The sequence below is a fragment of the Leptosomus discolor genome, chromosome 9 (genome assembly GCF_034619465.1).
Source record: "Leptosomus discolor isolate bLepDis1 chromosome 9, bLepDis1.hap2, whole genome shotgun sequence".
Lineage (NCBI taxonomy): Eukaryota > Metazoa > Chordata > Aves > Leptosomiformes > Leptosomidae > Leptosomus > Leptosomus discolor.
This window is the reverse complement of record NC_141399.1, coordinates 41,369,462-41,387,250: the sequence shown is the minus strand read 5'-3', so window position 1 is coordinate 41,387,250 and position 17,789 is coordinate 41,369,462. Positions and strand designations below refer to the sequence as shown.

The window sequence follows — 17,789 nt, the reverse complement described above, 5'->3', positions numbered from 1 at the left end:
AAACTAGAAGATCCCAAACCCAAAATCTAATTCATTTCTACTTGTCTTAACATTTCTATGAATTCAGCAGATTTCATCTAGTACCTGATGCTCGTGCTCTTCTCTCCAATGCAGTCTGGCTATCTCCATGCATTCTGATAGCATCCTGTGTGCAGTAGCTGGAGACATCTTAGGCGAGAAGACTGGCAGCAAGACTTCTTGTTCAGAGATGATTTTGCACCTGGAATTGCCAGCTGCTGTTAGTAGTTTTAAACAATTACCATGGGCTGCAAGGTCATGCCTGCAGCAGAAGCTGTTGGAGCAGCTGGCAAGGACAGGACAGACACAGCTGCTTGTTGAGGGTTTTGACTGCTCTCAAAGTCAAGGGGGCTACAGTCATGGCCGGGTTCTTCTTGGTGCCAGCAGTATGACCTGTCAAACATGGGTCTGTTCCGAGTCATTGAGGACTTAATGGGTTAGAATCAAAATGACCAGTAATAATCCAAGAGCATTTGAGTGCCTCAAAATTCATTTCCCTTGCGAGCTGCATTTCAGCATGGACACAGCATCTTCCTTAAAACTGTGTGTTGTCCTTCTTTCTATGTCATAAAAAGAATTCATGTGATGAATTCCAATTATTTACTGCTAATATAAAAATGCTAAACTCCGTCTTGCAGAAAATTGTCCCACAGAGGCAGACCAAACAGTGCATTAAGGCACCCTTGCTCCTAGGTAGAGTTTTCAAAAAGTGCTATTCATGGTGATGGTGGCAGAGGGGGAGGCATCCAGTTGCTGTATCATTTCACCCATTGTCCCAAAAGATGCGTTTTCTGCTTGAATAGTAATAAATAGAGAAAAACTCTGTCACTGGTTGATGACTCCTGGCTTCCACACAAGTTCTGACTTTACTCAGTTTGAGTTTATTGAGAAAAAGTGTTCAGTGTTTATTTTCAAAGTTGGACACTTTTATCCTTTGACAACATTTTTTGCAATGGCTTTGTTTCTGTTAGAGCAAATGACGGATGGAGGTGCAGTCGTTTTGTTAGCTTGATACTGTGGTGAAGGAAAGGCAGTACAATAGCCGAATGCTGAAAAAGTTTTGACTGACTGGTAGAACACGCTACAATACAGTTCATCAGGGAACAATGTCCCCGTATAAACAAAGCCTCACAAAGTTGTATTTTTTATGAATGAGTTGCTTTATGTGGTTTTCCACTGCTTTTCACCTTGCGTAGTAATTTACTGCTGCGCCAAGTAAATGAAGAGCGTTCGTTCTGATCAGATAGTGGGACTTGCTGGTGATGAACATGTGTTAGAGGCTCAATCTGCAGCAGATACTTATTACAACTCCAGGAGGGGACCCTTGGCTCTTTAGACAAGCTTTTAACTCTACAAGTGCACAGTTTAGTCCCTGGCAGCCAAGACTATAGCTGTCACATTTACATTTACATCTGCCCAACCATCTCACACATTTGCTTAGGTGTAAGCAGCAAGGTACAAGATAAAGCAGTAGCAGGTCAGGCCTGAAGCATTTTAATGTCAGCCATCGAGAAATCTGTTGGCACAAGCTGGGATTTCAGATGAGCCAAAGGGAGTTAGGTGCGTATTTTTTACAAGGTATAATGCTGAGCTTCTCTTAGCAACATGTGCCCTCTGGTTAACATATTGATTTAGCATTTTTCCGTAGTTAGTTCCATCTTGATCTATGGTGTGAAAGTTGCAATGTGCCAAGATTTTTAGATGCCAAAGTAGGTCTAAGCCATGCCTGGAAGCATGTGTATTTGAACTAGGAGTGAACAAAAGCCTAACTTCGGGTATGAGCTAGTTTCAGATTAAGGATTTGGCATGCTCTTGTTTGCCCCAGAGGATGCTATTCAAACAGATCGGTTCTGCTGTCAAAAGGTTAGCCAGATTCTTGATTGAATGATACTAGAGGCTCTTTGTTAATTAATGGTGGGAAAATGCCAGATCCTTTGATTGAAGGAAGTAGGTTGGCATGTAATTGTCTCATAGAAGATTTGAAACAATTCCGTTAAATTCCCTGCATTCTGCTTCATATTTGGATAACTTTTCCTTTCATCATTGTAAATCACATGAACAAATGTCCAGGAGTACATCAATAGCAAAATTATAGCACAACAAATGTATTTTGGGTGTGTATCACAAGAAGAGGAGAAGACATTATCCACCCTGAGGAAGAAGAAGAAAACCCTTCCCCAGCATTCGACCAGTTCTTAGCCACTTGTGAGTTAATAATTTTAGCCTTCTGCCTTTACCTCCCTTAGAAGAGTTGTCTGGTCTGGCAAATGCTCCAGCTGTGCTGAGTCACAAGAAAGAGGCCCTTCAAATTGTAAGCAGCTGGATTTCAGTGCATGAGCCTGGTGCTGACTGGCTTCATACTGGCAGCAATTCAGGCCCTTGGAGCACAGGTGATGCCTGTTGGCTTAGAGCGTGTCTTTGCATGGCACAGGGGGAAGGTGATCTGCAGTAAATGCCGAAGTTGTCTTTAGCTGAGCCACTCAAAAGTTGCAGTAAGAGACTTGAGTTCATTGTAGCAACAGCTTGGGCTGTCTGTCTCTCATTGTGATTGCTGTAACAGAAGTCTGACGAGTGGGGAGAGCACTGTGAGGCTGCTGTAGAGGGAAGGTAGGAAATACTGTAGGGAAATAGAGCTGTGTCAGATAACAACTTGTGAAGGAGCTGGTGCTTACTGAGATGCCTGGTGGCTTTCCCAGCTGGTTATCATTGCTTATCTCTAAGTAATGTTATCCTAAGGCTGTTTGTTTTCAGCTGCTGTGTGCTTTTTCGAGAGAACTCATTAGTGTGTCAGATATATATTTGAATATGGAATGAGAAATTTTTTGAAAGAGTAAGGCCGTGGTGGGAAAAAAATGAGCCTCTAGGCTCTTACGCTGCATTGGCACTTAGAAGCAGGATCTGCTCCTTTAAGGCTTTTTTCTTCTTCAGTTGGTCTTGTGAGTCGCTAGACGTTGTCCTGTGCAGCAAGTCATGCTCTCCCTTGTCTGCTAAAGATCACTGTGTAACTAATCGGAGAGACCAAATCTTTTGCAGGTCTCTTCTCTGATTTTCTGAGGTAATTCTCCCAGGGCAGTATATTCCTTGGCCTATGAAAAAGAGCAAATAAAAGTATGATGAGTTCTGGGAAAGAAAGTGCACCTGGATGAACAGTTGCAGAGGATCAGATCAGTGTATTGATTTGTACAGCACCGTGCCTTTAAATCTCTTGCGGAAAAATGCCGTGAGAAGTGTTGTTGAAATGACAGCAACTTGATTATTGTTTTAAAGTTTGTGTGTTACTTCTATTGGTGTGAGTACAAGCACAGGAGGAAATAGCACTTTGAGCAGTCTTCTAGCAGTCTGGCTGCTAAACAGCCTCTGGCCGTGTCCACCAGGCTCTTGTGGGAGGCAAATCTACAAGCGATGCCTCAGGTAGCCTGGTTGTCACCCTGGGACAAAGCGCAGAAGCCCTGTGTGAGCCCTCCTCTCAGTCTTAATTCAGTAGTGTACTGTATCAGTGGATACTTGCATAAACAAATATAGCCAAAGCTGTCCCAGCCTGTTTATGGGATGAAATCCTAGAATGGCAAGTAAAGGCAAAGAAACCCCTTAGTGTGCTGCATTGTCAGACCTAGTATCTTGCAAAGGCAGGTCTGTCTGTGTGGCTGCACGAATTGTTGCTTTGGGGAGGTAATACCATCCTTGTTCTAGTGGCTTCACCATGGCATGGCATATTCCAAGGGTTCTGGGAAAAAAGAAAAGACAGCTCTATTGCGGCTCTTCCCGTGACAGTTAATGAGGTACATTCGTATTTCTTTGCAGGAGTACTGCTATACCTTTAATAATAGGAAGAGTGTTTGGAGTGCATTTAGTTGTTTTAAAAGTGGTTTTGTGGGAGGTGAAGCTAGAGTTGGATGAGAATGCAGAATACTATAGCTTTATTAAAGACATGTTGATATAGTAACAGCATTAACTTCTGCTTCCTCTTCTAGCAAGGCTGGAAATCAGTGCCGCACGTCTATAAAACTGTTCTGAGAATTAAAGAAACTTCCCTTAGAGAAATGGTCATTTGAATAAAGGTTGTTTATGGACTTCTGTCAAGTACAGAGGACGTGAATGTTTAGAATCCCTTGTGGCTGAGAATATCTTGTACTGCCTTACTGTCTTGTACTGAAGGACAAAAAGTGAATTTCATAAGGTGAATAAGTGATCTGATGTCTGACCTCTAAAATAAGAATGACTTTTGTTTTCTGTAAACACATATGACATTGAAGAGCCAGCAGTTCATTGCCTTCTAGACTCAAAGTCCCTTTGGGCCATTTCAGTTCCTACGTAAAGAGCTCTGACAGGCTGCCAGTTCATTATAATGATTACTCTCCAAGAACAATATGGCAAAATATAACCATTTAAAATTTGACATTCAGGAGCACATTTAGAAAACATCTGAAGACTGCAAGTAAAGCGAAGGGAAACAAGAGGGAATTCTGGTCAGATTGGGTTGTAAGGGATGCAGGTGGAAATTTAGTACCACAGATGAAAAATAATAATACATGAAAAGCCTAAAGGTAGTAACGAAAGCCTGAAAAACTAAGAAAAAAAAGTATTGGTAATATTCCAGAAAGTTAAGCTCTGTTGAGGCTCTTCCCAAAGTATAAGGGACCACGCTCAACTGGGATGCAAGGTTTTGGGGACTTTGGGCTCCCCACTGCCTATCAAATTTCCACCCAAAACAAAATTTACCTGGTATATCAAGTTGTTTAGAACAGTGTTCTCAAGCTGATCTTTTTCTCTATTTCAGCATTTACTTAGGAGGTTTTGTGTGTGTGCTGAGCTTTAAACATATCATAGTGTCTCCTGAAGGAGTCCTGTAGAGGGTCGATGAGAGTGTTGCTTGTTCTGACCTAGTCTGACTTCCTGGAGAGTGTACATTTTTCCTGAAGTGTTGAAGATGAGCTTTGCTTGAAGCAGGTGTGACCTTCAAGTAAGAAACTTACTGTTTGAATTAGGGTGGGACTTGTGGAGAACCTAGAGAAGTAGTTATCCATCTCCCCTTGGAGGCAATAAGATTTTATGAGGAAGACCATCCCAAAAGCTTTTAGCGATTTTAAAGCATATGTGGCTTAAAAAATCCTCAGTGGAATGTGTTCCAAAGTCCCTTGGGTTTGATGCCCAAAATGCCTACTTAGAGGTTTTCAGCTTTGGTTAGGATTGAAATTCCGTAAAAAGCAAGTAGTTAGGCCATACTTACACGTACAGGTTTCGCAGTACTTTTGTCTTATTCTCTAATGACATTCAGATGACTTAGGTGCATTAGCTCAGCAAATTAATTATTTGTTTCTGCCAGAAACTTTCTACTCGCAGGCTAATCCCCAAATAATGTGATTGTACAGGTAGCCTTGATGTTGCTTCTGGATCAATCTTGTGACTTTGCATTGGATGACCATTTTTGAACTGCTGAATTCTCATTAACATAGTTTCCTATTTATCGTTCATTCTGAGCCCTGCTTGTGATTTTAGTCTTAATAACATGCTGTTTAAATCACTTTGGAGATTTCTGTGTTGTCCTTGTGGGTAAACTGTACAAGGAATTCCTCTTACAAATAGACATGGTTTTGATCTGAAACGTTGGCTGCTGACTTGTTACGGAAATGCGTATTTTGTGATAAGCAAAGCATGGCTGTAGCATCAGTGGGAGGAACCTCATTTTCATTTAAATGGAACTTGGGAAGAGGATTGTGCTGACAATCACTTCTTAAGGAGTTTAAAAAATAGTGTCAACTGTAAAGCAAAATCAAACATATTTCTTTAATACAGTTAGTTATTTTCTGTGGGTGTGGATGTAAAAATGTTTTGTAGGTTGACAGTTTTTTGGGGAGGTTGCAGAATAATCCAGCTACCTCCAATTTTACGCAGCTGTCATTTGATAGCTAGTTATCAGAGCCGCATTAGTGAAATGTGGGACTGCTGCACCTCTGCTTCAGCCACTCGGCCAGCTTGTTTTAAAGCTCTAGGGAAGGTGTGTTGAACCACTGACTCATGCTGAAGCAGACTGAGAGATGTCTTCCCACCACACCAATGGCTCAGGCTGAGTTGGGAGCATAGTCTAGGAGCTTTCAGAACTCAAGCTCCCTCTGCTTGGTTCAGGGAGACCTGCTGTCTGAGCCACAGGCAACTTTCAGCTTGAAACCTCTGTGTAAGCTTGTTTCCTATCAAACCAAAGTGCTGAGGCTTCTGAGGAGATATGGGCAATTTTGCTTTAGTCTTTTATTGAAAAATGCAAATTCATTTTACAAACTCAGATCAAATAATTTCAAGTAATGACTTTTAACTGGAAAAGGTTTGAAGTAATTTTGAAATGTTTAATTTCATGTGGTGGTAGATGCTGTACTTGATTAAAAACAGTTCTCCCGATCTCCAGGAATATTGAGTCATTGATTTCCAGCCAGCCCCAACTTACAAAACCTCTTTGCACTGTCTGGTGCTAAGCTCTCAAACCAGGTCATGAAGCCTGTGTCTGTAGCAGTGCTTTTCACTAGTAGTATAATCTGTGACTGTGTCCTCGTGGCTGGAGCAGTCACCTGGTAGGACCAGGCTGGGGTATTGTTTCCTGCTTTCAAATGGAGATACTTCTGTATAGCAGAAGGCAGCATCCCCGCTCAGGCTTTGAGAAGAAGGTTCAGGTTCCCCACCCACCTGGGTGGGAATGTGAGCTGGGTGTGAAGCTGATGGTGTTCATCAGACACAATTCCGTGCAAGTTTTCTTTGAGCATCTGAATACTGTTTGGGGCAAGCATAAAGACATGTTGGGACTGGTCACGTGGAAATAGATGTGATTGGCATTTCAAATTAATTGTGTTAACTTTGCAAGATGAGGACCTAAAATGCTTGACCTAGTTATTATACGTAGATTAAAAATGAGAAATGAAATTTGTTTTACAGCTCTGTATTAAAAATGTAATTCTTGAAATAGCTCATTTCTGTTGAATCAGTGGGCCGCCACAGCAACTAGGGAAGCAGTAACACATTGGCAGTGTAACAGGCATATTATGTAATAAATGTTTACATGCCATCAAGCGTACAAACATTTGATTGCTTACATGATAGAGCTTTTCTCTTACAGTCATCAGTCTCAATTTTTCCATTACGTTTTCTCATTTTCTTTTCTAGCTTTACTCACAGACAAACCTCCAAAGCCATTGTTCCCCATGGAGAACCAGCCAACTGTTATAGATGTCCAGCTGGGTAAGTCCCCTTCTGGGAATAATAGATCCTAAACTTCCGTTCTGGTAGCAGATGGGAAAAATTGAAAGTGGTAAGAAAGGTTTAGTGGTATTGTTATTACATGCAAATCAATTTGTAGCTTCTCATTTATAACTGTAGAATTTACTGCGGTGGCAATTTAAGGGAATGAACTTGTGTGAGATCAGGGGATGGCAGTACTAATTGGTTACATTGGATATGAAATATTAAGCATTGCTGCTCTTTTTAATATGTGATTGATAGAGTAATATATGTCTATGTTGGTGCTGTATTGATCGGTTGATGTTCACCCTATCTAAGACAAATATTCTCATAAAAGAAGTGCTGATTCCTTTAAAAGTTAATGTAAAACAGTGCATTTTCAGGTTGTTCTGAAAGCTACCAGAAAGGGCTTTTGACTAAAATGCTTGTATGCTTTTCTCACTCCTGTTATATATTCTTCTGTGAATGCACATCTCCAAATCACAGCTGACGGCCTGTATTTTCTCTCATGTTGAGAAACTCTAATGTTAGAGAGTTCTGCTAACTTTGGGAGCTGTGGGGCATCTTGGTGCTGAAAGAACTGCTTGGCTTTGAAGTTCCAGAAATTTTTTTCAGTGGCTTGAAAATAGATTTCTAATTCTGAGAGGCAGAATGGGAGTTGCTGTTGAAGACTGTAGTGCCATGAGCTTAAATTACAAGAGATGCATTGCAGATGTGGATTATTCACTCTGTGCTGAAGCTGTGGCATTTTCCTTCTTCTTGAGCTTCACTCTCTTCTTCCTTTTATACCAAAGCTGCCTAGGATTCAGTGGTGGAAAGGTGTTTAAAGGCAAGCAGGGTCAGAATGGAACATTTTAACTGGGCTGATAACACCGTGGTAAAGCTGTTTGCTTGTTTTTGTAAAACCCTACAGGGCCTTACTTGAGCTGAGTGCAAAGGCACGTCCTTGTTCTTGAACCAGGTGCCTAACAATTTCAGTGAAGCACTTAAGATGCTATCAAGTATTTAAAAATGGGGCTTGAATTCTTGAATGTGGTTGTTGAATCGTGATGAGAATATGAAACATTTGTGACCTTAGCTAATCTTAAAGAGTAGCTTTCTCTGATAGACGTGAATTGACTTGGGAGTCTATAAGGGCTTGCACAGGGAAGACAGCAGTGGATCTGGGAAGCAGCCAGTGCCAGATGAATTCTGCAGACAGGAGCATATGTGCATATTCAGGTTCCACTCCACAGGACTTGCATGTCTGCAGCTAGGCAAAAATTGGCCCTAAAGGAAGAAAACACAAAATGAGTCTAAAGCCGTTGTCAAAAGCCCACCAGAATTAACAGCAAAACACAATCCTCAAAGTTTGGATCAGTCCAAAGAGCTGAATTCAGTCTCTTGGTCCAGCTTCTTTAAAGTCAACTTTCTAATTATTTCCTTTGGGAGCCAACTGTCCCTGCATACATCTGTGTAATAAAGTTTACGTCTTTGTTTCCTGCATTTTTATTCCATCTTCATTTTCTCTTCCAAGTTCCCCTGTTCCATCAGGACTCTGTTGTTTTTGCACTGAATTTCTGCGTGAAAACACTTTGTTATGACTGATTAAAAAGAGTTTTGATTAAAAAATGCAAACAAACAAACCCCCTCCTCTCCTTGGAGATACAGCTCAGTAATAGGATTTTGGAATAGCTCTAGAGGGAAATATAAATCTTGCATCTTTATATGCTGGAAAGTAATCCATTAGTTGTCCCTTAAGATCAGGGCATTTACATATGGTGCTTTTTTTCTGATACCTTAATGGGTTTGGTTATTGCCACTAAACCCTATTCATATTATGTGTAAAAGATTAATGCTTATGAAAGAACCTGAACTTATTTCTTTAACTTACAATGAAGTTCTTTGATTTTCCTCTTGATTTTAAATGGCAAATAGACAGAGCTATAAAATTCTCAGGGAGCACCTTCATCTTGTGGAGGCCATCTGCAGCTTTGGGCAGGGAGGCTGTGCTGACCTCTGCGATACGCTGCAGACCCTCGCTATGTACTAGACCTTTGCAAGAAAGTGAATTGTTCAATTGCAGCCAAGTAACAGAGGAGACAGTTCTATGTAAGGTCATCTGCTGGAATGCTTTTTTGAAATCTTGTTAAGCTCCTAGGAGTTTTGAACGAGTGATATTCTTCAGTATTTTGTTAGAAATAAAAGCAAAGTTTCTGTGTTTTACAGGACCTTTAGCCAATGGAGTCAAATCATCCAATGTGCCTGCTTTTTCAGTGGTTGTGCGAGTATGAACATGCCACTAAACTACAAAAGAAATGGAGTTTAATCCATCTACTTGTTCTGCAGAGATTATTTTAGCTTTCTAATGGAAAACTAATCTTTAAAGAAATAGCTGTCTTTGCACTATAAGCAGAGGAGATTAATAATTATTTACTGTCTTTATCCTTAATGATTAGCACAATGCAATGCAAAATCTTCCTAGAACTCTAGGCAATGGCCTAGCTATTTAGCAGCTTATTTGACCTGATTGCAGACTTCAGTATTCACCTTTTGGCATTCAGCTTTTGTAAGAAGATTCAAATGAAAATAGGTATGCACAATTCTTATTGACAGGGGATAAAAGAGTTCCTTCAGGCTTCAAACATGGTCCAGAGCCTGCCTTGTTCTTCTTAAGGTGCATGAATGTACTTTTTGCTTTTTCCATTTTCCTTTGGAATGTGACAGAGATCAAAACCAACCCTGTCAAGGTTAGAGAGAAGCAGAAACTGGAATTTGCTTCTTTCTTGTCTTCTGTATTTGCTTGTGCTGGAGAAAGAGCTAGAGAGATGAGAGTTGACAGGAGGACAGAAGAGCATCCCAGAGGACTAGAGAAATAGTCCAAAAAAAATTTCACTGTCTCAGATGCTTTATCAGGTCAGATAATCACTTCATCTGTGGGACAACCTAGAAAATAATGACAGACTAATTTTTTTTAATTGTTCATTTGCTTCTTTTTTGTAAAAAGAAAACAAAAATCCTTTTTGCTTGTTTTTTAGCTCTTTGTGTTAGGGTCAGCATAGTAATAGTTTTTGATTGCAGAGTATGCAGCACATTTAATCTTATTATATCTTGGTTTTAACAAATAATGTTTAGTCATACTATATAGTGTATGTTTTTGCAAATATATGATGTTAATCTGATAATAGTGTTCTTCCTGGAAAAAAAATATCCCTGAGTTGTCTTCATGACATTAAAATCCAATTTGATAGTATGAGCCAAAATACGTATAGGTCTTGTGCCTGGGAGAAGGTGTGGCTTCAGCAGAAGGCCCTTAGGATTGCATTTGACGAGGTTTATGCCATAACTCTTCTCCTGCAAACTCTGTAAAATGTGACTGTCTCCCATGTAAAGCTCTGGATGTGAATTTATTAAATCTTATGCCACTGTGATTCAAAGTAGTTGTTCAAAGGTCCCTTTTTTTAGAGCAGGAACTTGCTGTTGCTTTGGTTGAGCATATAAACTTAAGCATGTATAGGGATTGCTCATACCAAATCCCTGAGGTTAGAGAACTCCTTATGTGATTTAGAAAAGTAAAGATCAAAACCTCATCAGAAGTCTTGAGGCTGTGGTGCAGTTAGTTTTAAAGATCTGTTACCTATTTTCACAAACAGCTGTTCTGGCAGTAAGTGGAGCGTGCCGTGCTGTAAGTCTTAAGGTGATGTGTTGGTACATCACTCTGCTGATTTCTTAATTTTTTTTTAATTTTTTTTTTCCCGCTAACTTTGTTCACTCTTTAGTGCTTTGAGAACATGGAAAAGAAAGACAACCAATCCTTTGTGTTTTAATTACATGATCACAGACTAGGTTTCTTCTGTGAACTAGCTTCTTTGCGCAATTCTGGTAGCAGCCAGCACCCAAAATCTGACTGATACGTAGGTAGCTGTGAGTTATTGCACTGCCAGCTCTCAGCTGGTGCAAAAGCAGCATGGCAGGGGCATAAGGATTTGCGGAAGAAGGGAAGCACGGTTGTACTCTGCTGATTCTTGACTGGACAAGGATCTGTAAGGATCTTGTAGGAGCTTTATCCATCTAGTCTATGCACAGGCAGCTCCCAGAGTCATCTACCTTGCACCGTGGCTGCTATTTTACGCTTGAGTGTTCCACAGAGTATCAAAAAAGCTAAAAATACAATATCAAAATAGAAGCCAAGTCTGTTAATCCTGTACCATGTATTACAGTGACTGCAATGTTAAGTTAGTCTTTTCCTTATGAATGAGTTAGCTGAGATTGGAGTGAATGTTTGCATGTTTGTGTCTATGTTAATTGAATATATCATTTATGTATCATTTGCTTTTCAACTGTGTACTGGTTTTGTTTTCAGGCATTTACTTAAGAAATGTAGCAAGAGTCTTAGAAAACAAAACCGGAAGCATCTATGTTAATTCCTTTACCAAAGAGGGAAAATATCAAGGGGTTTAACTCACTTTTGCCATGGTAGTTTCTCTGCTTCTAAAGATGCTGAGGAAAGAAAACACATAGTTTATGAGGATTCTTATTTTTCCTAATAGCTGACCTGTTCAGAAAGATTTTGTTTCTAGAAGATTTAACAGTGCAATTCCTTGGGACTAGTTATTAAGCAGATCAATAGAGCTACTGTAAAACAAGTGCAAGGGAACATACAAAGTTACATCCGCTGACAGGTATGGGAATAGAATAAAAAGTAGTTTAAAAAAAAAAAAGTCGTTTTTGTTTGAAGCACTGGCTGGCAGGAGTCATTTGGGAAGTGAAAATCCATGTATTTGGTGATATTTTTAAGATACTACATTCACTGTCCACAGTCTTAATTTTCATTGAGAACCTGCTTCTATTCTTAAAAATAAATAAGAATGATTAAAAAAAAAAAAAAATCTGCAAGATCTTTTGGAGACATCCATTTCATACCAAGCCTGTCTATTCAAGACAATCCAGCAGTCTGTCATTGCTGATTTGCTGAGCAAGTCATGCTTTCTTCATATTTAAAGATACAGGTAATTGATAAACATCTTAGTTGAACAGGGTGGTGATCTTGGACAAAAAAACAATACAGAAATTTTGAACTGTAAAGTAATTCAAACAGAGCAAGTGATTAAAGCGAACTTCGGAAGCAATGTGAAAAGAGCTCTGATACTCTTCTGTGGTCAGGCCTCCGAGTGTTGCATGCGTGTCTTTTGATTTGCTCTTTGATTAAATGATCACACACGATGACTACTCAGGAATGTAGCAGATACCTATGAAAAACAGGTATCTTAGATGTTCATAGCTACATGCTATCCTTCTGCCTTTCTTTCCCTCAGCTCCCACCAGGCATTCTCCAGCCTAGAGCTTAGCATGGGCTCTCAGATGGAGATCTGGGTTTCTGTGGGAGAAAGATGTGAGCCTGAAAGCGTGCTGAGCTTCTGCATCTGATGCCCAAGGTGCCACAGAACATGTTCAGACTGACTGGTCTGAAAGCTTATAGCCTGATTAGACTCTGAAGGGTTTTCCTTCGAATGTCTTGTATAGAGACTATCAGCCATCAAATTGGACATCCCTTCTCTTAGGATGAAAAGAAAGAGGACAGAAATATCTTCCCCCCCCCATTTTCTTCACCCATTCTGTGAGAATGCTCGATGTTTTTGATGTAGATCCCTCCCCCTACCTGTCTTCCAAAATTAAATGGCTTTAATTAAAATAATTAACTAATATCTCAGCTTTAACACTGATAACACGTCAATCAGTACAAAATCATAAGTGTATGAAACGAGAGCCTTATAAAGAACAGCATTGACAGGAGATGATATTACCTATATGTACACTGTATTTCTTCTGGTTGGGAAATACAATAACAATCAGCAATACCTTTTTTTTTTTCCTGTCAAATCCAACTTTTCAAGATAAAACTCCTTTTCCTGTAAGAATAGCCTGTAAATATTACTCCTGTAATATAGTCTGTAAATTTTATTAAAAGTAATAGTACTTTAAGGGGAGTAGTGGGTTATGGTGCTCCATCCAAGTGGTTGTGTGCTGAGAGTGCCCTACAGAGAGGAGACTGAAACTTGTCCATGAAGACTAGTTGCTCTTCCCTTGTGCCAGGCCTGAGTGTGGGATGGGTGACGGTCTTGACCCAAATCATATCCTACTGCCTTGTTCTGTCTGCCCCCATACCACAGGTCTAGGTCTGTGTGCACTGAATGGCAGAGCAGAAGGGAGGTAGGACTAAAGGCAGAGAAGGCATGTGGTTAGTGTCCCCTCCACCCCAACACCAGCAAAAACTTGATCCCCTCCATCCTTGGTTCTCCCCACTCTGCACCTCCATCTCACAGCCATGTCCCCCATGCCGTGTTGCTGTCTGGAGGAGCAAGCTGGTACCCTCACTGTAGTCTCCTCCACACCTTTTTCCAGCCATCCAGGGCTCTCCACTGCACCCACCTCCTCCCACAGATAAGCTGAGAGATCCCCTTTCTTCCCACAGGAGAGCAAAGCTCATACACTATTCCCCTCCCTTCAAGAGACTGCAGACTTGCTGTCTAAATGATCCCAGACTCAGTGCTGGAAATTTATTTCCTCCCAGTGGTGCAAACCAAAAGCTTCATGTTCCTGCACAGAAATACATGGAGGAGCAATTTTCACTGGGAAATTAATAGAAACCGGGGGTATATTCTTTAGGACCTGCCTTCCTCTGCAGCACACGGGATACAGCTCCACAGCTATTTCAGCCATATGTGCCTGTATGAAAGGAGGCAGGATTTGCATCTATTACAATCATTTTGTACTAATCTGGAGGGAATATTAGAGACAAATTGTCTGACATTTAGGTTTAGAAGTAGTTCCCTAAATACCCTAAGTGTATTACTGCTAATGCTTTGATGCTAATTTGGTATGTTGTTAATATCCCTGCTTCTCTCAGGGATAATGGTGAAATGCTGTACTTCAGAGACTTGGGGCTGGGAGCTGTTGTTCGGCTGGTGTAAATCCACAGCTGTTTTGCCTCTTGTATGGTTAATCCAGACTTACATCTGTGAAGTGGAGAACAGTTTATTGGCACACTTCTTTCTTTTGTTTTAATGGACTTGGAAAGATAAGATCAAATTCTGGCTACTGATCCATGGTTTTTACATCCATTGGGATCCATGGCATTGGCACAGGTATGTCAGAAAAGATGTGGCACTTTCCAAATTTTTATTTTGTACTTCTATAAAGTATTTATTGCTTATCTTGATTTCAGTGGTCATTAGATCAATCTTACATATACTCTGAGGACAAAATTACACTGTCTTTATAGAAAAAAATTGATGAATTAATGTCAGATAGATACCCTTGCAGTTAGGTTTGAAACAGCAATACTTTAGATAAATCTGTTGTGTTCTCTTTGTTAATAGATAGTAGTAAAGAATCATAGAACAGTCTCAGTTGGAAGAGACCTTCAAGATCATTGAGTCGAACCTTTGTCCTAGCTCTCAACACCACTAAACCATGTCCCTAAGTACAACATCCATCCGTCTCTTCAACACCTCCAGGGATGGTGACTCCACAACCTCCCTGGGCAGGCTGTTCCAATGCCTGACAACCCTTTTGGTAAAGAAATTCTTCTTAATATCCAGCCTGAACCTCCCCTGGTGCAGCTTAAAGACGTTCCCCCTTGTTCTAATACTTGTTACTAAGTGGAAGAGACTGACCCCGGCCTCACTACAACTTCCTTTCAGGTAGTTGTAGAGAGCAATCAGGTCTTCCCTCAGCCTTCTCCAGGCTAAACAGACCCAGATCCCTCAGCTGTTTCTCATACAAGACACACTTCAAATCCTTTACTAGCTTGGTAGCCTGCCTCTGTACCCTCTCCAGCACCTCAATGCCCTTCTTGTAGAGAGGGGCCCAAATCCAGAGAAACACTCCGGTATGTCCTGGCTTACCGTTGTTCAATGGCATTATTCCAAGGGCATTAGCTAACTTATGATGATTGAGGAATGCCTCAAATCATCTTGCACCAGTAAAACTTTCTCTGTAAGGGGTGACCATTGTGGTGGTGCCCAGGGCATGCATCTTTAACATCGGACTAGGACTAAGCTGTCATTAACAAATACAGCCATCATTTCACCTGTCACAGACGTGCAGCTATGCTGAACTTGGCTAAAGGATCTCTTGTTTGCTTTCTAGATTTACTGCATTTGACTTTTGTCTGAGAAATAGGCTGAAGTTCAGCCCACAGGACAGAAAATGGAAATGATGGTCTTAGTAGAGAGCAGAGGATTAGGGCTGTTGGTAAGAGCTGTGGGGTTTTTGTTCTGCTATAGGTCTACTGATCTTGGCCAGGACTCTATGTCCTCTTTTAAAGTACGGGTAGTACTTCTCTAGTTTCCAGGAATGTTGTGACAATAAAATCACCTGTTACTGGGGAAGTGATCTGAGAAGGGTGAGAAGGAGTACAGATAAGGAAGACTTTGACCGGGATTTTTTCCTCAGGGACCTTGCCTTTTCGTTTCTGAGCCTGACTGCAAACACAGAGACATTTGACTGCACAGTCCACAGACATATGCTATTGTGCATTGAAAGTCAGGCAGTATTAATGTTCCAGAAAAAGAGAACCACAGGGCAAAGTTTGCACCATTTTCTGTGCTTGTTAGAAACACTGTCACTGGAAGGAATTCATGTTCTGCCATTTTACATTCTCTCTACAGTGTTTGTCATATGAATGAGTTATTAGGCTGTGAATGCCTCATATATTCTGTAAATTACAGAGTAGAAACATTCGGCACTACTATTTTGACCTTTTCAGCATTCTGTGATTTGCTGGGCATGCCATTCCACATCTCTTGTTTACAGCCTCACTAAAATGTACGGATGGAGCCGAGTGGGCAAACAGTCAAAATACACCAGGCTACGAAAGGTCAGGGTCATGCATCACAGTGCTGCTGTTCAATGGGCAGTGAAGATTAAAATCTAGACTAACTGTTCTCATGATCTTTCCTTCTTCACTGAAAAAATAATAGAAAATTGTACTTTGTAATCTGTTGCAAAGGCAACAGTGCAGAAAATGAAGAGTGATGGTATAATTTTTATTTCTTAAAATTTCAATATCATAATGTCATGATCTTGGAGGCTGTGAAAATCAAAGCTGTCATAGTCTCTCTAAAGAAATGAGACTGAATTCTACTCACCAAATCTTTGCTTCATTGAATCCATGTTTGATAAGTGTTGCTCATAAATTCATCTTTAATACCCTTGTGTTTGTCTCTATCCTACTGAAACAAATAGCTTGTATTAGGTAATTGAACTTTGACCATTAAAACTAGGTTGATTTACTGTACTCGTGTTAGGCATTTCAGTCCAAAGAAAAGAGAGTCAAGGCAAAATTTCTCTTGAAGTGAAAAGGTACCTTTATGACCTACTGAAGACATGTTACATGACTTCTCAGTACCCCTAATCAGCTGGAAAGTAAAAAACGTAGAAAGCAGTAATCTGTGGAAAAGCAGCAGAGGCACAGTGTTTCCTACACACATTTTTAGTTTCACAAACCAGCCTCACAGTAAATGATGACTGTAACTTTATAGTACTGAGTATGTTTTTGTTATCTGCTTATACTGTATGGGAAGCTTATTAATTTTAACATGCTTGGCCCTAGTCCCATGAACGAATGAATGTGATTAGTCATGAAAACATCCTCTAAAATTTCTTTGGTGCAGAGTCAGGTGTGTAGTTCCTTCAGCTCAGAGGAGCAGAGGATTAAGCAGTTCTTTGAGCAATGCTTTATATTACTCAAATACAAATTTGGTCTTGCACACTGCATTAATTAAAAGGCATAAGTGAATTTCATTTTATGTCTAGCAGAGTCTTAAGTGAGCTGCATATGCCACTGCTGTAATCTCAGTGCTGACGTTTGCAAATGGTGCTACTGGCTTTGCTGGTCAAATGTTATGTAATTCTTTGCAAACTCAAAATGTTTTCCACGTTTCTTTGGTTAAGCTCAGTGGTTTGAGTTAAGAATTTAAATACTTAAGATGCAGTAATTTTTAGTTAAGAAAAACCCTGGTGTGTTAAGTGTACTTTTTCACTGCTGGTGAGCTTAGTAAATAATAGCAAAGAATGTATTCTGTGAATTTTGTCCCTTTTTATGAAGGGATAGGTTGTCCATTGGGATCTTTCCTACAATACATTCTCTGAATGCTTCTGGACTTGACACACTATTTTGAATAGTTTGTTGCTAAACCCTGAATATGCAGGATTTGAAAAGTAAAGCTGCTTTGATTGGGCAGGCTGATCAAATCAAGCTTTCTGTTTCCTGATTACATTACTGTTAACTCTCTTTAATGATTTCCTGATTTGCATTGATGAATCTGAAATCAAATTTATAGATAATATTCTGCAGCCTATCATTCACATTGTTGGTATTAATAAACATTACAGGCAGAAAACTGCTTTGCTGGAACATTTGAGCATTTTCCCCAATGAAGTGAATGCGTATAGAGTAAGCAGAGGGTTTCATGTGTAAATGCAGTGCATATTTGTGGTTTAATTTCATCTGAATTCATCTGCCTTTCATGCTTTACTCACTTTGGAAACTAAGTTGTAGAAATTGC

General features: G+C 40.2%; 1 protein-coding gene across 3 annotated transcripts in view; it reads left to right on the top strand.

The window, feature by feature from the left end:
• IL1RAPL2 (interleukin 1 receptor accessory protein like 2) overlaps positions 1 to 17,789 on the top strand; it is a 387,077-nt gene that overhangs the window by 269,488 nt on the left and 99,800 nt on the right. For 2 of the 3 annotated variants that reach the window (XM_086470270.1, XM_086470271.1), the window contains exon 5: positions 7,165 to 7,243. In XM_086470270.1, coding sequence (XP_086326396.1) covers positions 7,165 to 7,243 — 79 coding nt within the window. The remainder of the gene's footprint in view (positions 1 to 7,164; positions 7,244 to 17,789) is intronic. The other variant, XM_086470269.1, reaches the window with a different exon arrangement.